This window comes from Manihot esculenta, chromosome 3 (assembly GCF_001659605.2).
Source record: "Manihot esculenta cultivar AM560-2 chromosome 3, M.esculenta_v8, whole genome shotgun sequence".
Taxonomy (NCBI): Eukaryota; Viridiplantae; Streptophyta; class Magnoliopsida; order Malpighiales; family Euphorbiaceae; genus Manihot; species Manihot esculenta.
In genome coordinates, this window is record NC_035163.2 from 28,934,241 (window position 1) to 28,958,834 (window position 24,594).

General features: G+C 34.4%; 3 protein-coding genes across 4 annotated transcripts; 1 reads left to right on the plus strand and 2 right to left on the minus strand.

Moving 5' to 3' along the window:
• Nucleotides 1-2,844: 2,844 nt before the first annotated feature.
• Nucleotides 2,845-3,866, minus strand: LOC110612236 (dCTP pyrophosphatase 1). The gene is made up of 2 exons (XM_021752965.2): nt 3,599-3,866; nt 2,845-3,195 (listed from the first exon to the last, which is right to left on the minus strand). The coding sequence occupies exons 1-2, from the start codon at nt 3,743-3,745 to the stop codon at nt 2,971-2,973; spliced, it is 372 nt and encodes a 123-aa protein (XP_021608657.1). The 5' UTR covers nt 3,746-3,866; the 3' UTR covers nt 2,845-2,970.
• A 2,604-nt stretch (nt 3,867-6,470) lies between these two features.
• Nucleotides 6,471-8,254, plus strand: LOC110610441 (60S ribosomal protein L14-1). The gene is made up of 5 exons (XM_021750364.2): nt 6,471-6,618; nt 6,715-6,816; nt 7,430-7,559; nt 7,649-7,761; nt 7,997-8,254. Exons 1-5 carry the CDS (start codon nt 6,616-6,618, stop codon nt 8,051-8,053), a joined length of 405 nt encoding a protein of 134 aa, XP_021606056.1. The 5' UTR covers nt 6,471-6,615; the 3' UTR covers nt 8,054-8,254.
• Nucleotides 8,255-9,272: 1,018 nt separating this feature from the next.
• On the minus strand, nt 9,273-24,545 carry LOC110612194 (COP1-interacting protein 7). Of its 2 annotated transcripts, XM_021752899.2 has the most exons (15): nt 24,376-24,545; nt 24,168-24,232; nt 23,426-23,605; nt 22,852-22,972; nt 22,728-22,770; nt 17,400-17,452; nt 17,267-17,322; nt 15,661-15,813; nt 15,338-15,525; nt 12,799-14,369; nt 11,652-12,602; nt 10,715-11,123; nt 10,012-10,077; nt 9,839-9,932; nt 9,273-9,603 (listed from the first exon to the last, which is right to left on the minus strand). In XM_021752899.2, exons 2-14 carry the CDS (start codon nt 24,224-24,226, stop codon nt 9,865-9,867), a joined length of 3,918 nt encoding a protein of 1,305 aa, XP_021608591.1. In that variant the 5' UTR covers nt 24,227-24,232; nt 24,376-24,545; the 3' UTR covers nt 9,273-9,603; nt 9,839-9,864. The 2 variants fall into 2 exon arrangements, with proteins under 2 accessions (XP_021608591.1, XP_021608592.1); XM_021752900.2 differs by having other exon boundaries at nt 22,728-22,767; nt 24,168-24,545.
• Nucleotides 24,546-24,594: the final 49 nt, after the last annotated feature.

The following is a 24,594-nucleotide window of genomic DNA, read 5'->3' on the forward strand; positions in this document are numbered from 1 at the left end:
TAAAACGATTTGTCGTGTCCACTGTAAGTCCTTTGCTTCTTTCACTCATTTAAGGGATAAAATCTATGAGAATCTGACCTCTACTGTCATTTAAAAAAAAAAAAAAAAGGAAACATAGTGTAGAACTACTTATCCTACGATTTTAGTGATATGTTTTGTATGAACTAAATGATGTTATTTAGTAATATTGCTAATACAGTGGGATTTTTATTGACGATAATTTTTACCATTAAAGGATACTAATGCGCATATTAAAAAAAGAAAAAGAAAAAGTGAAAGGTGAATTTTATAGTTAACGAGTGATGACAGTAAGCTTATCATGCCAACGCTAATGTAACTATAGTTCCTCCGTTGAATACTAATCTTTGTTAAATTACATGTTGGTCCCTTGCTACGCTACCATAGATTAGAAATTTGAAAAATTCGCCACATCAGTTAAAACATGCAGCGACATGAACAATTCACAAATCATTGATACACAAAATACTTGCTTTGTCATGAAGAAAATCAGAATGAGAAGGCACATAACCACGTTTTATTAATTTATTATTTTTCTTTTGCATATAATGTGCGCTGCCCATGTGATTTTAATAACGGATTTAAGGTTTCCATTGGCTAAATCCTATAAAAAAATTTATAAGTTAGAGTTCACTCATTTATAAATTATAATTGAAGGACTCAATTAGACTTTCACAAAATTTAATTTAATTAAAGTTTAGGAAAAATACCTATTCCGGTATTGGGCTTAACAAATGTCCGTTTCATTTTTAGTTATTGGATTAGCCCCTTTGTCATTGGGCTGCTATTATTTAGATCGTGCATACGGCCGCACCGAAAAAGGCCCAACATGTGCCGAGCCACTCTTATTGTCCAAGTCATTGTAATAATAATATGGAGTAATAATTATTTTATTATTTGTTAGTTTGTTCGTTATTAAGGTAGCTAATAATAAAGTAAGTTATATGTTGAATATATATTAAAAATATATAAGCAATCATAAATCTAAAATAATTATTCTATACATTTTAAAAATTAAACTAATTATTTTTTGTACTTTATTATCATTAATTAATTGATCCGATTGTTAAGAATAGATTATAAGTTTTCTATTAATCAAAATGATAAAAAAAATGAAATTTCAAAAATACTCTCTCCATTCTTTTTTTTTTATTGTGTTGTCTCTAACTTATTTTCCAAAATACTAAATGCAAATATCATATTATATCAATGAGATTGATAACTTTAGAAGGGATTTTTTTTTCTTCTTTTTAAAACTAATTAAAAGAGAAATGAGTGATTGAAGTGTTGAATTTGAGATATATAAAAAAATTATTTCTTAAAAAAATCTAATTCAAATAAATACAATAATTTAAAACTTATGTTTTATCTCTAAAAATTTTAGTGTTTGATTATTACTATTGGAAGTGGTTTATCCATAACAGACAAGCACATTAGGATCAAAGAAAGAGGGACAGTGTAGTAAGGGATGTTGCCTGAGAAAGGAATATGATGAGAGAGGGGGAGAAGGGTAGTATCTTTCTCTTTTTTTTTTTTTTTAAGTAAAATAATGATTTTTTAGATAAATGGATATGTTATTAGTTTTCAGCAGAAAATTGAAAGAGTAAGGAATCAAATATGTGTTTAGCAAAGAGTAATAGAACTAATGTATGAGTAGTTTTTCTTCTAGTTTTTAGCTAGAGAGCGAGCACTGCCATTTCTTCTTGTATGGTTTATGGGAGACGCGCTCCTTTTTCTCTACCATTCACTTTGACTTCTTGTCTAGAGAATGAGTTCTCTTTCCTATTTTTTGAGTGATTTCTTTTTTTTATTATTTATTTATTTTCTCTTTTATTTATCGATAAATAATTTTGATAAAGATTTTTAGAATTCTTTGTATATTTGTTTTTCATCAATCAATTTCCTATTTCATGTTTATTTTATTTTATTTCTTTTATTTTATTTTGGGGAGAGGACATGCATGTATATTTGAAATAGTTTTTACGCTTTAATTAGCTTTTGGATTTCAATGTAGGCAAAAAGATAAAGATAAGGTGATACTCTTTAGTTGCATACAATCCCTTATCTAAAAAAATTCTGTTTATCATTTATAATCTATCTAGTAGCCCTACAAGTCTTGTTTTAAAAGACTACTTGCTTTGTTTATGTCTTGCTCGGATCATATTATGATTGGGTTTTGACTTTCAGAATCTCCATTTCGAAAGTGGAATGCTATTGGAGTTGAAATTGCATGCATTGATTAGTCACATGATGCATTTTTTCAGCTCATCACACGTCTAAATTGTCTCCCTTATTTTTGTTGTTGTAAAACAATACTGAGATAAAAAGATATTTCAGATATTCTATTTTACATGTCGAATAGCTAAATCTTAAAATATTTTTAGGAGATTAAGTTTTTTTTAAAAAGACTAAATATTTTTAGGGCATTGTTAATATGTGTTTCTTAGGTTAGAGCTCATTAAGGATTCAACTATTTGTTTTATTAAAAAATAAGAGCTTAATTTTGACATAATTTAAAAATTTTAAAAATAGAATAAATTTGAGACCATTTTAACCATCTTTCAGAATCAAAATTTAATGGAAAATTAGAAAGATAAATCTTTAATTTGATAAAATAAAAATATTATTACTAAAATGTTGATTTTTAAAAATGGAGTGAAGCATATATTAAGTCAACATATTCATGGATGAAAAAGTAATTTATTATTCTTCAAAATATATAAATTATTAACTTGTTAATATTGAAAAATGTCGAGGACATTATGATCATTTTAGTTTTCATTGCCATTTGCAAGAGAAAACAAAATAAAAACAGAAAAGAAAAGGTCAATTAAGACGGCAACTTTATTAAAAATTCTCTACAAGATTCCGTCAAAATATTTCCTTAAGCCCATTCGAAAAAAAGATCAGGTGGCATTGCACCAAAAGTTCCCTTTTCTTTTTTATATGTTTTTAGCAGATCTTAGGTGGGTATTTGATAGAATTCTTCACAATTTTCTTGGTTGCAGCATCACCAAGATCAATGCCACATATATCAGCCAATCTAATAAGGTATAGCAGCACATCAGACAATTCTTCTCCTAGATGCTCCTTATCTGATTCCTCCCAATTGGGCAACCCCTTGTCTACCTCTCCTCTCCATTGGAATATTTCTGATAGCTCTCCTACTTCACCAACCTAACAATCAAACACACACAAAAACAAACTAAACAGTGAAACCCAAAAAAAAAAAGAAAAAAAATTTACAGCTGCGTGTCTTAATTAAAGTACTCACCACCTTCATTCTTAGTAATGACAAAAGCTTTACAGAGAAAATGACCAAACACCTTCAGGTCAGTTCAAAGTAGAAGAAGAAAAGAAAATTTTGGCTATTTTCTAACTAAAATATCTCATGGTTTTTCAAGAACGCCATCTTGCTTGAATTGAGATGGGTTATTAAGGGAAGAACAATATAGCCCTTATTTTCTTTTAAAAAATAACAATCCATAACCCTCGCATATTTAGCAGAGAAAGCAAGATGATGAAAATACAAACACAAAGGATCAGCACATGCAAGTTTTTAAGTGGGAAGGAAGATTACCATAGCAAGAAGAAGATTCCTTGGACTATGGTACTTTTCCCAGTCTCTGGCCTTGGCAAATTCCTCCAGTTTCTTTGCAAGCTCCTTAAGACTAATGTCCATCACTTTCTCTTCTGCAACATCTTCTCCTTCTCCTCCTTCTCCCATGCTTCAGCTCTTCTTGGTGTTTGTGGTCAGTTTAGAGACAAGAGGGATTTTTATAGCTCTAAAAGGGGAAAGGGGAAATTCAATATATGATGTTTAATCAATAAACATGTATAATATGTGAAAATGAAAATGAAAAAAATAGGGCAAAAAGGCAGAAAAAAATGCCTTCATATCATGGTTTCTACATGAAATTCCTTGCAGTCCCCACCATATAAATGGCCAATTTCAATATTTGAGAATATTCCATTTTAAACGTAGCTTTTTCCTTTACCTTTGAAACAAAGGGCAAAACGAGAAAAATGAACTTGATTCCCAGGCTTAACACCACTAGCTTTGGGTGAGATTTTCTACCCATATCAGAATGAAAGGATTTCGTGTCATTCATTTTGTGATTTAACTACTCCTTTTGATGTAGGAGTCAATGTAGTGTGATTACATTAATAGCCAACTAAATCTGCTAATTTTAGAAAAGACACATGCATTCTTTACATTTTATTCCATAACCATATTAAGTGCCAACTCCTTTTATTCCAATAACTTAATTAAAATAATTTCGCCTATTGCAGAGGTGTTGCCTGGCTCCATACTCTCAACTAGCTGATATAACAATGCAGATAGTATCACAGAATACAAAATTACCATACCATTTTGCTCAGATTTGCTCGCCCATCCATGCACAAAATATCTCTCCTTTCTTGAGCTTTTAGGTATTTAATAATAGAAGAGAAAATAGGTTGTTCAAATAATGAATATGTGTAGCAAATATTGTATGGTGACTATCGAAGAATATGTGTATACGAGCCCATTTGCTGATTGAAGTTTGGAATCCAGAGACAAGTTGCCAAGTTATCGGTTACGTTAACGTCAGTATAGAATGTGAATATTTGCCTGCCCTAATAGTTTTACAAACCTGGGGTTGCCTGTAGGGGAAGAATTAAGAGACAATTACTATGAGCTCCCTATATTTTTTAAATTTTCACTTATTTTGTCCATGTTTTAAAATTACCCGATTAAAATATTATTATATTTTGTAAATTAAATTTTAAAGTATTAATTAATTTATTTTTATTTTAATTAGAGTGACTAAATATTATAAATACTAAATAATATGTTTAGCTAAAATTAAAAAAATAAACCATATAAATATATATGACTTACGATTTATTTTGGCAAAATGGTTAAAAAGTTTAATTTTATATAAATATTTTAATTAAAAAATTTTATAATAAGAGTGACTTTTTTTAAAAATTTAAAAATTTAATAATAATTTTCTCGATCATTTCGCTGTTTACCATTTAGGGGAAAAGCAAAAAGAAAGAAAGCAAGAAGACTAAATAAATTAGATCTGAGATTGAGACATATCTAAAACAGCATGTGAACACTTGAAATGGCTGTTCAGTGGTTGCAAGAGAAATTCAGGAAATTGGATGTCGGTGGCTGTCAACGTCTCTCCGCCACCATCACCAGTCGTCTATGAATTTATAGCTTTGATAGGTAGAAAACATCTGTTGTGTGACCCAGTTATACATGTTGTTTCTCTATCTTTCCTTCTTTTTCAAGTTACTGATTCATCGATCATGCTTTTGTAAAAAGAAGCAGACAGTTAAGAAGTTAAATCTTTATCTCTTCTTCTCCTGCAAAGATATTGTTAAATTATAATAATCAATTAAAAAGCATCTTTCCAATTCAACGATTCCAAAGTGTGAAATTCTTGGACTTAGCTTTAACAAATTCTGCTGTAATCATTTTATATAGGCCAATTCGACAATCAAGGCTGATTTGTCATTTTAATTTAAATATTTTAATTTTATTATTTTAATATTTTTATTTAAATGTAATTTTTGTCGTCGATTCTCAAAATTAATATATAAAAATTTATGTATATATATATATATAAAGCTGAGTTTAGGTTCATCCATGTTGGAAATGATTAATAAAAAACAATCTTAGATTCTTCAACTCAGAATGCGAATAAATTTCTTTACAAGGAAAAGCTGCAGGAAATTATTATTAATGAAAATTATTTAGAAAAGAAATTCTTCCTAACACTTCTTAAAAGTTTGGAAAGCGAAGCAAAGGAATTGCAATTTCAAAAAGAAGCATAAATACTTGATTGTGTTCATAGAGTAGCTTGCAGATGCCATAAGATGAGATGATAGAAACTAATGATTCTGTATAGCACCAAACTTTCTATTTTGATTAGGATGTCCAAGAAGAACCTATATATGTTTCACTACAAAGTATCTTTATTATGTTAAAATAATTAAGAATTTGATTTAGCAAATCAATTTTCACATTACTGTTGAGTTGAGTTAAAAAGGATTGAGGCTTTAAGTTGCGTCTGTGCTTGGCTTCTTGGTATTACAAGTTCATCAAGATTATGCTGAAACGGGGAGTAGTCTTGCTTTGCAAAAACAGCTTTCATTAGGAAATAATTGTTTTTTTATTGCTTATATGTAATTATGAGAGGCAATCCATATTCATATATTGAATTGTGAGTGAGATTTATATTCAAGATATTATAATTTAAGAAAAATTAATTTAGACCCAAAACATTATAATAAAATTATTAAAATCAAAACTTGTAAATATAATAATAATGTTAGGTAGAATTCTTCATCTCAGATTAAGATAGCATGATCCAGTTAAAGAGAACTGGCCCAAGTAAGTTACCCTCCAACTGTGGCCCAGCCCAAACTCTTGTAGAAAGGGAAAAGCAAAACCCTAGATCCGATGGTCCAAAATCCACCAGAAAACACCGTGTATATATATATATATAAACCCTAATCTTCTCATCTCTCTATCACCTCCCTGCTCTCCGCCTCTCCCTTCTTCCAGCTTCGACACTTACCACACCTCACCCGTTCAAGATGGTGAGTCTTTCTGTCTTCTGTAACTTTCTTAGATCTCTATTAACAACATTGTTTTTTGTATCTCTTACTTTGCATTTTAATGTTGATATTGTGCAGCCGTTTAAGAGATACGTGGAGATCGGAAGGGTAGCTCTCGTCAACTATGGCAAAGACTATGGAAAGCTCGTTGTCATCGTCGACGTCATTGACCAGAACCGAGTACGTATATTCTGTGCATTTTTATACGGTAGAAGGGGATATCATAATCTTTATTCTTTTTCAATCATATGGATTTAGCAATCGATCAAAACTTGGATAGATTAATCACCTAGAATTTTTTTTTCCTTCAATTGTTCATTTATCTGATGGAAGCTCTCTATTGATAACTAATTGACTTTATGAAGTGATACAATACCTTGTAGTTTTAATGGGAGACTGCTTGTATTTCTATTGCCTAATCGCATATGGGTGCCTATCTTTGTGTGTTTCCTGCTCATGTTGTGTGCTTGTTTCCTATTTTTGTTTTTTTGGTTGTCTTCTATTGGCTAGAAACTTTGGCATCAGCATCCTGCCTTTTCTTTTCTTGTAAGAAGCTAAGAATTATGCTGATGGTGAGGGTGGGAGCCTCTTGCATTGATATGGAGGTGGGTTTTAGGCTTGTATCCAGAAGAAAGAGAAGCATGTCGAACCTTTGGGATCTGTTGTGAATGATGTGCCCGCATTTAACATTGTTGGCATGTGATGCCTTTTATATGTATATTTGATGTTCACTTACCGAAAATGGGTCATGGTTGTCTTAAAAAAATTATTGGTTGTTTCTCCTCTTTGACAGGCTCTAGTTGATGCTCCTGATATGGTCAGGAGCCAGATGAATTTCAAAAGGCTTTCACTCACTGATATCAAGATAGACATTAATCGGGTCCCCAAAAAGAAAAATTTGATTGAGGCTATGGAGAAGGCTGGTAAGGACAATTATTGCTTGCACAAATCTACATTTGCTTTCTGCTCTCAATGCCCGTGCTTTATTGAATTCTATATCCTTTGTTGACAGATGTGAAGAACAAGTGGGAGAATAGCTCATGGGGCAGAAAGCTTATTGTCCAGAAGAGAAGGGGTGCTTTGAATGACTTTGATAGATTCAAGTTGATGTTGGCTAAGATCAAGGTTGGTCATAGTGCTTTTCTACCAAAAATTGCTCATAGTATGCTTATTCTGTCTAATAATTTTTGAAAAGGAAAGGCTTTTTTTTAATCCTATAACATGTTAATTCTTAGTTGAACTTGGGAGATTTTCCAACATAATTTTCTTGATTTCCATAGCAATGACACAAATTTGTTGCTTAGAACGTCCACACAAATTGTTCTCAAAGCTAATTTATCTTGTAAATATGTTTATGCAGAGGGGTGGATTGATCAGGCAAGAGCTTGCGAAGTTGAAGAAAGAGAATCCAGCCTGAAGTTCTCATTTTTGTTATCAAAATTCTGCAAGTTGTTTTGGAATATTATCCATTTGGTTTCCTTTTCACATAGAGATCGAGAACAGTTTTTTAGGTTTCTTTCTATATATGACAGTTTTGTAGTGATTGTGCAACCTAAACATGACAAAATTCTTGTGCTTCCTTTTTTTCTTATGTTGATTTCATCGAGTATTTACAATCCTTGGTTGCTTCTGGTATCTGCAATGCATAGTATTTTAGCTTGTCAAACTACTCGTGCTTTTTCTTCAGATGTGCTTCATCCTTGAAATGGATTTATAGCCCTGTATCCGGATTTTGCTGATGGGCTAACATGTACATTCCAGTGCATGAATTGAAGTACTATACATATGAGGCTGTGATCGTGGTAGAGTTTCTCGTCAGAGGAATGTGTCATCTGTTTAATCTATGTAAGCAATGATGATTGCAATTCAAAATTATAGTGGAATATTAGGGAAGAGTATTCAATATTAAAATCTAGCCGCTAATGAGATTTTTTAGAGAAAGTTCAAAGTTTGCAAAAGAGGCAGCTAAGTGCAAGCCGACAAGGCATTGCAAGTTGCGAAAGCCAATACGGCAATACCCAACAGGAAGCCAAATGCCCTGCAAATTGCAGCGAGAAGCCAAATAGAAAGGAGAAAGCCAAACAGGGGAAGACTGAAGAGAGGGGGACGCGTGAGGACCCAAAATTGATTTAAAGGCTCAGCGGCATAGAAATTTTTTTTTTAAGGGTAGGTCATACGTAATGTAGTATAGATAGGTGCTCAAAATTGAAGAAAAAACCAAATTAATTAAAATTTTAAAATAAACTTAAACCATTTAAGCTGAAAACCAAACTGATTCAATTGAATTGATTCAATTCAATTTTTCGAGTTAAAGCGGAATTCAGTGGTCACTTCTTCAGTATAAAATGCAGGAGTCCAGAGAATCAGAAATAAATCCATTCCAAGGGGAAAGCCCACTGCCTGCATTGAAAGCAAATTCATAAGGGAAATGCTAACAACAGCTATATTCACAATCACAACGGTACTGATCAACTGGCTCTAATGTTCAAAAGAATTTCTTTTTCTTAATGTAATTCTTATCAGTGAGGTTCTAAAACACCAAAAATAAAAGTGAAAACTTATAATCATTTCACTTCCTTCCCAGTAAAACCATTCAAGCTGACGATTCATTGAGCTCAAAAGAAGAAAAAAAGTTCTGAAAAAATCCAATCAAGTCTGCATAATCTTTGATAGTTCAAACGTTTCAGATTACAATGAGGGCCAAGTTCACATTAACTTTTAAGTCTACAAGACAACTGAATATATAAAAAAGCCAGTCATGCCATTAGACAAAAGCTAAAGACCCAAGAAAGGTTCTGAAAGTGGAAGATGACTTATATATATCAATGAAAACCAACACGAACCAGCAAGTCCAAAAGGATTAAAAAGCTCTTTACAACAACTGTACAAAAACCAATTCTGCAATCTACAATGTTACGAGAGAGCCAGCTTCTATGTGGGGTCGGTATCCATCAATGGAGAACTGATCTGTAACAATTAATCACCATATCAGAATTAATCAGTTAACTGGAAGTCAAGAAGAGTAATTTACAGAAACAATTCACCATAAGAACACAGCAATTAACCACGAATGTATAGAAATCAATTGTTGAGCAACATGGTTAATGTCACGTTTTTTTCCTCAATAGGAATTGAAGAAACATATCTGTAAAATTTCACAACCTAAATGTGCAAAAACAAGAGAAGCTTGTGGCTTCCTCACCAAGAATTTCAAAAGTATTCACATTGTCAAGTACTTGGCTTCTTCTCATTGGTCTTGCTTCGGAAGGGTGATAACAAGGAGAAATGGCGAGAAGCTGCACCAGAATTGTACATTTTAGTAACAAATGAAATTTAAGAACACTCAGAAAATGGTATTGAATAGTGAGAGCTTACTCTTTTGAGGAGTAGTACTAGCAGTAGGCGTTTCATCTTGAGAGATAAGGTTCTTCAACGTATGAACTGGTGATGACAACCAAATATTAAGGTCAGCTTGCAGGGTAAATATACCAATCATGATTTAAAGCCCTCACTAAAAGGTATCCACCAACATAAATTTCATCTTTAAAACGGTTTAAATTTCAGAACTAGTGTGCAAACTTCATTTATGCATACAGAATTAACTGATACAACCCATTTCTGTTAGTGTGAACATTGTCAGGCAATCAGGACAGTTTATTGATTGTATTCGCAAGAAAAAAAAAAAAAAACACAAAACTTTCAGGGTTCTCAATTAGTAAGCCATAAAAGAAAAGAACATACATCATGAACATTAGCATGTGAGGTGCACCTATTCATTTACAAGTTATACAAACCTGAAACATGCAAGTCATCTCTTATTTCAAGTCATTCTACCCAAACATATATAACATAATGCAATTTTTTACTGATTTCACTTGTCAGGAGACAAGTTTAGAGATGACCATCATGTGACCCCAGTAGAGGGTGAAATATGTTTGATAACATAATAATCACATTTGTCAACTAATGCATGCACAATTAGCTAGTTACATTTACCGGACCTTACAAGCAGTTCCTAGAGTTATCTTTTATCTTCCATTCATCAGAGATCACAAGGGAGGGAGTATAATGCTTTTACCTTCACTAGAGGAAGCAATGTTCGAAAAACCATCATCTGTCTCTGAACCATTTAGACTGCCATTATCAAATTCAACATTGCGCTCGCTGGTAGTATGGCTCTTTTTACCGAACTTCAGAAGCCGTCTAAACCCTTTTGATGATTCCTTCAACTGAGGCTTATCTAGGGCTTCAGGAATCTTTTCTAGTTTCAAGCCTTTAGGATCAGATATATGAACTTTGAGAGATTCCACATGTGTTGTTGACTGTAAGCTTGTTGGAGGTGCTTTGCCATACTCTGAATTCCCAGTACATGGATCTTCAAGAGAAGAGACTCGAGCAAAAGGAGCTTGGTATGGTTTTTCACCAAAGGCAATGCTTGAATGCTTTGCCAATTCCTTCTCCACATTACCTGCATTTTCAGTTGTAGCCTAACAGCACAAAAGTTTCACACAAAAAATCAAATGATAAGGCAAGTTTCTGCTACAGCCAAAAAGAATTGATCAATTGTTTTCTGCAGATCCAAAATTCTTGACATTTAAAAGAAATTCAAAGAAAAGAATAGAAATTCTAATCTCTCATCTACATAAGAGAAATGATAAGAAAAGGGATAAACTATTTTGGTGACTATAACTTCAGTAATTATACTGACTCGCAACTACTATAGGATTCTGGTTAATTCAAGTGGCACCACACAAGAAGCTTTCAACTGTAGGTACTATGTTTCAATGGTAAAATGATAGCATATCAATCATCAGAGTATAAAATATGAAAGTCTTCCAATAATCTATTGGAACTATATCATAGTTCAAAATCATTAGGGGTGCGTACAGTGGCATAAAATTTCAAGATGCATTATGCGCTGAAATAATGTTAAGAGTATAGGTGTCAAGCACATAATAACTACATGAATAAACATAACTGAGGAGATGCCCATTTTTAAGAACTTACTGACCTACCTTAATTGTATTGGGTAGCACTTCTAAATGGGGTTCACTGGGTTCTATGTCAACCCCATCCACTGTAAGTGGTGAAACTGGTGCTCGGATTGCTGCATAATTTGGTAGAGTCTCAGCTTTCTCTCCTATTATATAGTTGCTAGAGTTCCCTTTTTCAGGTTCCATTTTTTCTTCTGATGTGTGTGCTGCAGGAACTGACGGCTTTTCACATTCTAGCATCACAACAGTCTTCTCAACTATTGGATTGTCATCTCCATCACTATGATTTGACCTTGTATGTCCACTCCTTGTCAGTTCAGCACCTCCAGTGGTACTAGACTTGCTTCCATTCATCTTCTGGGGTCTTTCTTTCACAGATGATTTGGTTTGAGGAACTTCAGGTTGTTTTGTGGTTCTAATCTTCAGTTCTGGCAGAGATGCAGTCATGTTTTTATCATGGTTCATGATTGCAGATATTTTCTTGCTCTCAGGTTCATTTGATACTTTTGGCTTTGTTACTGGATTTGTGTTTCGTGGCTTAACTGAGGAAACATGATTGCTGTTAATAATTTTAGGTTCTGATAATCTTCTAACTCTGGCCATGGATGCCTTTGCATCAGGTGTTATACTACCATTCTCTTTCTTTGGTTCAGGCAATGATGATACTGACCGGCTTAACCTATTTCCTGCAGAGTTACTGCTGGTACTCAATTTATTGGTTTTAGAACCTTTTAGAGAATCACTAGATCCTGCAGAGACAGTTTTGATCGGGAACCTTTGTAGAGGTGACACTGATCCAGGCTCGGAATCACTAAACTTTGATCCTTTATAGGAGCTTGGGGAAAGTTTTGTTGGCAAATGTTTCCTGGTTTGATGTGAAGACAGTTGAGCAGGAATGGAACTGCCTCTCGCAGCAATCCTCTTTTGCCTCTCTAACTTCAAAGCTTCTAGACGCTTTTTCTCCTCGTCTTCCTATAATATAAAAGAAAAAAGAGAAAACAGGTTTAAGAAAAAATAAATAAACAAATGATATTCAAAGATTTTATATAATTTTTAAACCATTCATCTGGTAAAACAAAGTGTCTTCGAAAAGAAAAAAGGTGTGGCACAAAGTGTTTCGACTCTCAATCTGGAGGTAAGTATATCAGTAAAAGGACAGAAAATGTACCTTCTCTTTCTTCATTTTCTGGAGATCAGCCTTGAAGGATCTAAGCCTCTCAGCTCGTGCCTTGGCGTCATCCAAAGGACTCAATTTTGAAGGTTTCGCTTTTCTGATTGGTCCCACTGTCTTCTTCTTATCTGATGTATCTGGAATCAGTCTTGATTTCTGGTCCTTGTCTACCTTTTTGGTGCCTTTCTTGATGCCTGCCACCACATCCTTATTTTTCTTATCCAATGAAGAATTGTTTTCAGTGCGAACCTGCGTATCATAATCTAAAGCAGGATCATAACCAACTGTCCCCTTTTCTGTCCCACGCTCAGGCAACAAACTTAAATCATCTGGCTCATATTTGACTTGGTTTCCCACCCTGTTAGATAAGTTTTCCACTTTTGATGAAGGGAACTCGGAGTCTATGTCAATTGCATGTCTTCCATCAGCTCCAACTTGATCTACTGAGACTGACCTCAATGAAACCACATAGGAATCATCATCCATATTACGTGATGAATGGTCTAAACCTTTGTCTGGATGCACGAACCCATTTACAGCCAATGGATCTGTTGAACTCATATAACCAGATTGGTTTTGTTGTCTGTTTATCATAAAATCATCATTTGTTGACCTCCTATATCTACCTTTCCTTGCATCTACTTCTGCAGGTTGTATATCAATTGTACCATCCATGAAGGTTCCACTACCACTAGATTGACCTATTCTTCTGGACATCAATGATTCATCATTTGATGCCTTAGTGTTGCGAGCCAAGTTCCCACTGATCATCTGCATATCCGTCATGTTCCCTTCTTGATCATCCTCTAAATCTCGTCCATCATAAACTAAAGGATCATGACCTGCATTATTTTGTCTTCTTCGGACTTGAACCTCCTTTTCCATTGCAAACATACCTTTGTCCACAGCATGTTCAGCTTCATCTGCACCTTTTAGTAAATAACTTTGAAAAGCCTGCCAGTGTCCACCATCTGTCTCATTCCCGTGAGTTGTTCCTTCCATGTATGATGAATCTAACTTGTCTACAGATTTAGTATGGGATCCTTTCCTCTTTGAGGATCTCAGAGAATCCTTATGCTTGCTACTCGAAGTAGTCAGAGAGCAATCTCCGTCTTCCTCGTCAGTTTCAGAACCAGAAGCTGCTTGTGATTCACTACCGGAAGATTCCTGCCTCTTTGAAGTGATAAAGTTTATGTTCCGAATAACAACCTTGCCAGATTGCTTTCTACTTGATCGACTAGATTTTCTTCCTGATTCTGTTTCCAACCCCTCAGTTTCAGTGTCAGAGTTGCCATTCCCACTATCCATTGAATGCCTTCTTTGTCCTTTTCTTTGACCAGCACTAAGTCTAGTATCTTCCCCTGATGGAATTGGTGTCTGAAAAAATGGGCTGTTTCCTGGATAGTTCTGATAGTAAGGAATACCTTGCATAGGATATCCCTGAAAGACAGGCAATGCACCAGGTGGAGAATGAATAGGCCAATGAGGGAACATGGGATTAGGAAACTGGCCTTGAAAATATTCTTGCTGGCTTGGAGATGATTGTTGATCCATTTGAGGCTTTTCATCTGGTGCAAAAATAATAATAATAATAATGTAATAATTCAATTGATTTTTGAAGCAGGAAAAGAGAAAATTACTAATGCAATGTGATGCTACAGATATGATATTGACATGAATTATTTCAGAAATTTCCTCTAAACAAAGTATTCAAACTTCTGCTACTCTTAAACCATTACATGCGCAAAAGAAAATTTTATGAAAGACTTTTAGACTTGTGATACTATTTGCTGTTGCCATGCATTATATTGTACAAAACAAGCTTTCCTAGGCAGTAATTATTTAGAACAAATGAGAGATGATCACACTTCTCCCCAAATTGATGATTCGGTATCCAGCAGCAAACAATTTCACCGCTGTTTCACTTGAAACAGACAGATTCTACATTTGCATATTGATGAATAAAGATTATGGAGGTAAAAACAAATGGTGTCACTTTTGAATGCTAATGCAAAAAAATCTAAGGCACATTTTGCAATTTTATATGGATTAAACTGAAGAGTAGATTCTTCTGAATCTCAGGGAACTAACAGATCCAAGAACCAACTATACTTATTCGCCAATCCAACAATTTTTAAACTTTAGTTGTCTGTATTATGTCATAGAATAAGTAAGCTAAGGTCTTATCTCATACTCTTCCACGCCCCTTATTTGTTGCTTAAATGAATACTACTAACCTCAGAGTTCTGTTCTATGACAACAATTTTGCATCATACTTGTAGACATTGAAAACATAGAATTGAAAATATTGATGACTTCTTACCTCCTATATACTTGAAATTTACTACATGAACATATGAACAGAGAGAAGTTAATACAGGGGAGTGTAGGAAAAAAGAACATACATTCATTATGGAAATACAAGGGCTAATCAAACAACCAAAAAAAAAAAGGAGGCAATGGGGCATCCGACTTGAATTTTCAAAAATGTTTTGAGAGATTTTAATATTTTAAGCTAATATACTCAAGTCTACACCTGCTTTCCCATTACTATCTGTAGCTTCAGGCCACTGCTTGTTGATTGCGCTGGAAAGAATAATGCCAGATGCAGTCATGGCAGAAAAGTCTGACCGGCTAGATGTTGCCTCAGCTGCTTCAATTTCAACCCATTGGCCGGTTTCATGCTTTCTTTTCCAAAGGTCCAAAAATCTTACACATGCATCCCTGTGGATAAGAATAAAACCACTTTAGGGATGTTTCTTCTGAAATATAAATTTAGCTAAAAATCAATTGATGGAAAAGATAATATCTTGATTTCAGAAAGATAAAAATAATCAGTGAAAAGAATGTGCAGCTTACATTAAGCGTGAGGCTCCAAAAGTTTCTGCAAATGACATCAAAGGTGTCATGTGATCAATGTCAAAACCAGCAGCTACAGCACGGGCAAAGGCCATTCCTTGCTCTTTCTGCAGCACAGTTTTGCGTGTCTCCAGAACTTTCATAAGCTGAACTCTAGTGATATAAAACAAACTCATTTTGATTAGCCCTTGGTAATGAATCATGCAACCAATAATACATGCCCAAAGTTCAACATGACAATCATGCTAGCCACTTATCATCGTCATACATGTTTAAAATTAGATATGATAATGAACCTAATTTCAAGACTCAATCGTGCAACACCGTACTACAGGATATAGATAGAATAAGATTACTAACTGGGGTAGGGTTCATAAGTTTCAAAACCCAGGCTCTTTCCCCCCCCAAAAAAAAAAAAAGATGCGATGATCTTTCTGTAGAAGTTCTGTAATTGAGAAAGAAACTGATTTAGTATAACAATAGCATTGAGCCAACCTCGGTTGTATTATTACATCCCTGCTTTAATGATGAACTTCTAGGAAACCAAAATGCACCATTGCATCAAGTTGTGTGAATTTTAACCACTGAACCACTACACAAAATTGTTGATTTCCTTCCATAATTTTTCTGCTCATGACAACCATGAATATATATGTAAATAACAGATGCAGTCCCATGTAAAGAAAACAGGGCCATCATGGCCATAGCACGATGGTCACAGAAAATCACCATGCAAGTCATTTTTTTAAAAAAATTGCAAATACATTAAGTGAATATATATTCAAGGAGTTGACTAAAATTAGCAACTTAAATTAACTTATGAGTTAAAATGAATTCACCTACTTCAAAAAAGTGTAAAAAGTGCTAAAGGCAATCCTCTTGATTTGATTTTTGCCTTCTTAGTAATACTGAGCAGATATTTTATGTATTAATAGTTTTAAAAGAATCAAGTTGAATCAGGCAAGAAAACATGAGATTGGTGGCTGGAGAGTGGAGAAGTATAAACAAGATCCAGCTGCCAGCCAAAAGAGAGATGCTTTGCCCACCTGTAATTACTATTATTGTACTGAAGCCATTGTCATTGCATTTACATTGGTTATTACCCATGGTAAATAAATGTTCCCACTAAATATGGGAAATAACATAATGAAGCTTGTAACCTGTCAAGCAATGGCCCTTGTATGCTGACCATGAAGCCTGTGATTTTTGAAATTGCTATCCCATATTAGTTTGGGACATAGATTAATACTAAATATAAAGACTTGGGCAAACTCCCCCTCCCCCAAGCTAGTGTAGAGTTAGGCCCAATCCATTTTCTTAACATGGTGTCAAAGCTTGTTCCTACTTCAGTATTTGGCCACCACAGATGTTTATGCCTGCAAACTTCACACTCAAGATGTTCATGCCCAGGTGTGAGAGGTGTGTGCTGTCCCACATTCATTCGGGGTATGGATTTAAATTTTAATATTAAATATGAAGACTTGGGCAATCCTCCCCGCTTTTGAGAAGTTAGGCCTGATCCTTTTCCTCAAATAGAAGCAACCACCAGATTGATATAATTTAATTAGCTTCCACAAATGTAAAAGTCATGTAACATGGTACCTACTTTGAATTTCCCTCCTGTGCTGTTGATCCATTTGCTTCAGGTGGATGAGCACCAGGCTGCCAGATAACATTGAGATCAAACAAAGCAATTTGATGATTCATTACAGAATGAGAATTACTAGATGTGCACACACCTTGTAAAGGACAATGGCTTTCTCCTCATTAGAATCCAGCAAAGCCCTGCTACCTGTCAAATACGATTGAGTGTTATGCCAAAACCAACAGAAACATGACCAAAAATCTGGAACCTATATTCTTCAGAGTCTAACTCTTATTAAAAAAGAAAAGAAAAGAAAAGAAACTTGATAAATATAACACCTCAAACTAATACAACTACAACCACATGATAGGAATTTTAAAAAAGCATCTTGTTGACTTATTTGCTGATTCTAGAAATATGATTTGATTTGATTAGGATTTTTAAATCTCTGTAATTATTATTGAATTATTTGTTACCTGTTAAGTTATAATTTTTTTGTGTATAAATAGTTATGTAAATTACTTGTAAAGATTAAGAGTGAAATACAAAAATGCTTTAAAATTCTTCAAAATTCTTCAGGGCATCAAAGTTTTTTCCTAATTTTATAGCTTAAATTCAATTTTTTCCTCTTTAGGGTTTCAAAATCCTATATCTACTTTTTTTGTACTACCCCATCTAGGAACCTTTCCATCTCTCACCACCGGCACTAGAAGAATCACCGGACCGTCACCAACCCGACCTCCCAGCTCCAATGCCGGAAAGCCCCGGGCGTGAGGCTCACGCACCCTCCCTTCCCGGTGCTTGAGATGTCGTTCGACTCTGCTTCGCCGCTCCAATCACTCTGGCGCCGATTCCGACCGTCTTTCCGACCTTCCCGTGCTGCTACCTGATCTTTTGGTGATTCGGTAGGTACAACCTTGAATACTTCCTATTCTTTCACGGTTCATTTGTTTTTACCATGACAGAAGATAAAAAGGTTTCAATTTCCAACTCTGATAATCCTTCCTTGCCAATTACTCCCGTAAAACTTGATGGAACCAATTATCTTGCTTGGTCAAGATCTTGTTCGTTGTTTATCAAGGCTAGAGGACTGTAGGGCTATGTCAATGGTAATAAGAAGTAACCGGATGAGAGTGATCCAGATTTTCCTCAATGGGACTCGGATAATTGTCTTGTTATGACATGATTACTTAACTCTATGCACCCTCATATCTCTAAGTCCTATTTGTTAATTGACACTACTGCAAAGATATGGAAGACTTTTTCCTTAACTTATTCCGAGATTAGAAATGATGCCCAAATTTATAATATTCGAAATGAGATCCATGATACTAAACAAGGAGAAATGACTATCTCCCAATTTTATTCTGAGTTATGTGGCTTATGGCAGGAACTTGATTACTATCAGGACTTCTAGGCAGACTATACTGGAGATATAGTCAAATTTCGGAGAATGATTAAAAAGAAGCGGGTCTATGATTTTCTTGCAGAGTTGAATAACGAATATAATCCAATTCGGGTCCAGATGTTGAAAAAAAATCCTTTGCCTTCTCTAAAAGAGGCCCACGCCCATGTTCAATAAGAAGAAAGTCGTCGATATGTTACACTCTATACTGCACCAGCTGAAAAGGCTGGGTTGGCTACTAGTTTGAATACACCGCAACCTCCTAATTCTGAGAAAAACCACCTGCATTGCGACTATTGTGGAAAACCAAGACATACCAAGGAGACTTGCTGAAAGTTACATGGTCGTCCCATTAGAGGCCGTGGGGAGAAACTCCAGACCCAAGCTAATTTAGCAGAAATTGTGGAGGAGCCCTTTAAAGAGACAACAACGGCTAAATTCCTTTCCCCTAATGAAATACAAAGTCTCAAGCGCCTCCTGTCTCATATTGATACCTTTTTCCCCTTTGACGCCACATCTAACTTTGTAAAGTCAGATAATGCTTCCTCTTTTGATACTGTGCCATGGATTATTAATTCTAGTGCGAATAGATACATGACAGGCATAGGCTTTCTCAATTATTTTCATTCTCTAACTAAAAATAGTGTCAGAATTACTGATGACTCTTTTACTCACATATCCGGAATAGATTCTGTTATTTGTGCATCTAACGTTAAATTATTATATGTCCTTCATATTCCCCATTTTCTTATCAACCTTTTATCTATCAGTGCTATCACCAATGCTCTTAACTGTAAAATTGAATTCTTTCCTGTGTTATTCAAGATCTTCTCACAGGAAAGAGAATTGGCAATGGTAAACTGCATGATGGTTTATACATGTTGAAAGGTGATCCAAGTTTTCCGATATCTCAAGTCTATTTTGAAAAAAATAAGGATGTCAATCAGGAAATAATACAGTGGCACAAGTCGTCAGAGAATCCATCATTTTCTGTCTTTGAAAAACTTTATCCTAGTTTGTGTGCTAGAACTTAGTTTAGTTCTTTACTTTGTGATACTTATAAATATGCTAAGCACACTAGAACCTCCTATTTTTTGAGTCACAATAAAAGCCAAATTCTTTTTGTGACTATTCATTCTGATATTTGGGGGTCTACTCAAACTGTCTCCTTATCTGGTAATCGATAGTTTGTCACCTCTGTTGATTGTTGCACTCGAATAACTTAGATCTATTTGATTAAAGCTAAAAGTGATGTCTTTTCTTATTTTCAATCCTTTCACAAAATGATTTATACTCAATTTGACACTAAAGTGAAAATTTTGGAAACTAATAATGATAGAGAATACATGGATAATAGGTTTTTTGCTTATTTGGAGAACAATGGGATAGTACACCAAACAAATTGTCTTTATACTATTGCTCAAAATGGCGTTGCTGAAAGGAAAAACAGACATTTATTGGAAGTAGCTCGATCCCTTATGTTCACCATGAACCTACTCAAAGTATAATAGGGAGATGCGGTCCTTGTATCTACTTATCTTATCAATATAATGCCCTTCAAGACCCTTGACTTTATGAGTCATTTGGAGGTTCTACAAAGAAAGAATTCATACATTATTCCATCAAAAATATTTAGATGTGTTTGCTTTACCCATACTAGTACGACAGGAAAGTTGGATCTTAAGACCCTTAAATGTGTGTTTGTTGGGTATTCTCCAACACAGAAGGGATACAGGTGTTATCACTCTCCATCTAGAAAATACTTTGTCAATATGAATGTTATCTTTCGAGAAACCGAATCCTACTTCAGTACCACCCACTCACCTCTTCAGAAAGAGAATAATGAGCAAGAAGAGGCGATCCCAATTCTGTGATTCTAAATGATATGGTTCAGCTAGAGAGTTCGAGTTCTAGTAGACAGGGGAGATGTTCAATCAGGAGGAGAGAATTAGACATTTGGACAAGCCAGATTTGAGGAGGTATTCGAGGAGATATAAGGTAGAAGAAGCTATTATGCAGTCTACTCAGAGTAAAAAATCTTTTCTGGTGAGTTATTCACAACTCTTGAATACTCCAATGATTTAGATAAACCTATTGCACAAAAAAAGGGGTCTGATCTTGTATTAAACACCCTATTTCTAACTTTATTTTTTATGAACCCTTGTCTCCCTCCTATAGAGAGCTTTTGCCTAGTTTATTTTTTCTATGTCTATTCCACAAGATTGAAAGGAGCTCTTGCAGATCTTAAATGAAAGGGAGCAATGATTGAAAAGATGAAAGCACCGACTAAAATTAAGACTTGGGAACTTGTCACTCTACCACCTAGAAAGAAACTTGTTGGCTGTAAGTGGGTGTTCACAGTAAAACACAAAGCTGATGGTACAATTGAACAATTTAAGGCCAGATTGGTTGCTAAAGGATTCATCCAAACTTATGGAGCGGATTATAGAGACATTTGCTCTAATTGTAAAAATGAACTCAATCAAACTTTTATTATCTTGTACAGCCAACTTGGACTAGGACTTACAACAATTTGATGTGAAGAATGCTTTCCTCCATGGTGATTTAGAAGAAAAAGTGTTTATGGAGATCCCTCCTGGGTTCGCTGATGAGAAGACATAAGGAAAGGTATGCAAGTTAAACAAGGTTTTATATGGGCTAAAATCCAGAGCTTGGTTTGACAGGTTTAGCAGAGCCATGATGTCCTTTGGTTACCAAATGAGCAATGCTGATCACACTATATTTATTAAACATTACAAGGATAAGATTACCCTTTTTATTGTGTATGTTGATGATATAATGGTGACAGGTGATGATAAAGAAAAAATGGCTCGAATAAAAAGGTTGTTGGCTCAAGAATTTGAAATCAAATATCTAGGAAAGCTACAATATTTCTTAGGAATTGAGGTGGCTAGATTAAAAAAATGAATCTTCATTTCCCAAAAAAAGTACATTCTAGATATTTTGGAAGAAACTAGTATGTTGGAACGTAAATCAGCAGAATCTCCCATTGAAAGTAATCACAAGATGCAAGCAGGAATTGGTGAGCCCGTGGATATTGAAAGATACCAAAGATTGATAGGGAGATTGATTTATCTCTCACACACTCGACTGGATGTAGCTTATAATGTTAGCTTAGTCAGTCAATTCATGCATGACTCTCGCGAGATTCATATGCAGATTATACTTCGCATCTTGAGATACCTAAAGTCTGCGTCAGGGAAAAGGCTTCTTTACTCCAAACATGGTCACCTCCGAGTTGAAACTTTTACAAATACAGACTGGGCAAGATCTCTAGATGACAGGAGATCCACCTCTGGCTACTGCACAGTTGTAAGAGGGAACCTTGTCACCTGGAAAAGCAAAAAATAAATTATTGTTGCTCAGCCAGGTGTTGAAGCAGAATACAGAGCAATGGTTGCAGAAGTTATTAGAGGAGTTGAGGTTGTAGACAAGATAACTTTGTATTGTGACGATAAAACTGCCATAAGTATAGCACACAATCCAGTCGAACATGTCCAAACGAAGCACATTGAGATTGATCGGCACTTTATTAAAGAAAAATTAATAGACGGTGTCTTAAACTTAGTTTATATGACTTCTACTGCGAATGTGTTTATTAAAGAGCTCAACAATAAGATCTATCATAATCTGATTTGCAAGTTGGACATGTGTAATATCTATGCACTAACTTGAGGAGGAGTGTTGATTTGTTTGCTGATTCTAGGGATATGATTTGATTTGATTAGGATCCTTAATTATCTTTGTAATTATTATTTAATTATTTGCTTCCTGTTTAGTTATAATTATTTATGTATAAATAGTCATGTAAATCAGTTGTAAAGATTAAGAGAGAAATACAAAAATACTCTAAAATTCTCCAAAATTCTTCACATCTTAAACCTGCAGAAAACATATATCCTCCTCCCACTAGAGAGAGAAGGAAAAAAAAAATCAATTGACTATAACTAGGGATGAAAAGCAAATATAAAATATAAAACAATTTCCATATAGGTTAAAAGTAGCATGACATTAAAAAACCAAAAACACTACCGAAGATGTCTACTTCAACAGTACCTTCAATGTGTTCCACAGGTTTTGCTAGATGATCTTCGACCTGCTAAATAAATTTAAAAAAAAATGACTGAAATCAAAATCTAGAGTCTGATTTACAGACCATAAATTCCTTAAGGATTTATACCATGTTCAGTCCTATTTCATTGTTACTTTGAATTGCAATTGCCTCTTCAATCTGCAAGATCTCAGATTCTAAGGCATACACACGTTCCAAGATCTCTGGAGTGCTCACAAAGCGAACAAACCTATTAATCCAAAACACATTAGTCTGCATTTGGAAATTCACATACTATTTTTATTAATTGTGCTTAAGAAGGTGAACAAGGACAAACTCAAAATTCATGGCATAAAAACAGATAAACTTAATGAATTGACTACCCTCCTAATAAACTATCGCTGCAACCAGTATGGTTATGTTCAAGTACTGTTGCCCTTTTTTCAAATTGTGACACCAAAAGTCCAGATAATCTTTAGAAAACTCAAATGGGAATATGAAGGTAACATCTTCATACATATGTGTTAACCATTCATCACCCTTAGCAATATCTTTTATTCCAAACTTCTCAATTAACCTTCTTTTTTTTCTGCCGCAAATTCTAATATGGTGTTAATGGTGTCAATAATGCTGATGGACACCAATAACGACAAACAAAAAGACAGAATATAATATTGGTTTAGCAGTAAATAGCAAATCCAACCTTTCAACTGTTCCTCTTGTGAACCATGTTGCATCATTTCCAGGCTCTGGCTCAAGAATAATTGAGTAACCCCCCTTGGCCATTTGATCTCGTGCAGTCTTCAAATGGGCAAGAAATGGATTAATCAAACCAGAAGCTATTTTTTCCGTCTTTCCATTTGCAGAGAGAACCAAATCACACCTAACAGAAAAAACACAAACACCACAAGTTGAATTTTCCTGGTAGATTCTCTAGCTAATTATATTCTAATTAATAACACCACTATCAATGCACTGAATTCCACAAATGCAATTTCTACATAAAATCACCATTAAAATTAAAAACAAAAGAACTTAAAAAAATTATTAGAAGTCAACTACTAAAACGTCTCCTTGGTGACACTGCCATTTTCAAGTGTGAATCAAATTCAAGTTCATCAAAACAATATTGTTAATAAGCAAATAAAATGGAAAAAACAAGTAGAGCATAACAATATCCAATTCAAAAAAAATATAAAGAAAGCACCTGATGATCACAAATTCAGATCACTTAAAAAACAATAAGATACTAATAACAGAAATCACAAGTAAAACAGAAACAGAAACAAAAACAAAAAATAAACGCTCATTTAGGACCCAAACTATAACTTTTTTTTAATAAAAAAGGAAACAAATTTATTAAAAAGAAAAACTGAAAAATAGTGGCTTTATCTGCAAACTCAACTGCAAATGCCAGCAAGTTAAGCAAAGAAGAGAAATGATACCTTGTCCGAGTTGGAGTGAGTTGAAAAACAGCCGAGTCAAGCCGACTTGAAGACTTCATTGTTGCCTAAAAAAACTAAGATCTTCAGTTGCCTCTTAAACGAGATCAATCACTTGTCAAATGGGAACCCAAAAATAACCCAAAAACGAAAAAAATAAAAATAAAACAAAAGAGAACAGAAAAAAAAAAAAAAGGATTAAGATTTGTACAAAAAGACTCTGAGTTTGATAAATGAACGCAAATTTGGCTCTCCGTATAGGAAAGCTGAACAAAGTAAAGTTGCAGAGAGGCCAAAAGAAGAAAGGGTTCAGAGAAAGTGGTTTTAGAGAGAGAGACTTTGGATACCAACTGCGCAATGAGAATTTTGTTTGTTTTTTTGCTAGTGGAAAGAGTGACGTTTATGGTTGAATTATCCGTAAATAAAGCAA

Excerpts from the sequence above, each read along its gene's own strand:
- LOC110612236 (XM_021752965.2), bottom strand. The coding sequence starts at position 3,745 with ATGGGAGAAGGAGGAGAAGGAGAAGATGTTGCAGAAGAGAAAGTGATG. Across the intron at positions 3,196-3,598 it reads GGAATCTTCTTCTTGCTATG|GTTGGTGAAGTAGGAGAGCT; the intron begins GTAATCTTCCTT and ends TTTGATTGTTAG.
- LOC110610441 (XM_021750364.2), top strand. Across the intron at positions 6,817-7,429 it reads ACGTCATTGACCAGAACCGA|GCTCTAGTTGATGCTCCTGA; the intron begins GTACGTATATTC and ends CCTCTTTGACAG. Across the intron at positions 7,762-7,996 it reads TGATGTTGGCTAAGATCAAG|AGGGGTGGATTGATCAGGCA; the intron begins GTTGGTCATAGT and ends ATGTTTATGCAG.
- LOC110612194 (XM_021752899.2), bottom strand. The coding sequence starts at position 24,226 with ATGAAGTCTTCAAGTCGGCTTGACTCGGCTGTTTTTCAACTCACTCCA. Across the intron at positions 17,453-22,727 it reads ACCTGTGGAACACATTGAAG|GTAGCAGGGCTTTGCTGGAT; the intron begins GTACTGTTGAAG and ends CGTATTTGACAG. Across the intron at positions 17,323-17,399 it reads AAGCCATTGTCCTTTACAAG|CCTGGTGCTCATCCACCTGA; the intron begins GTGTGTGCACAT and ends GTTATCTGGCAG.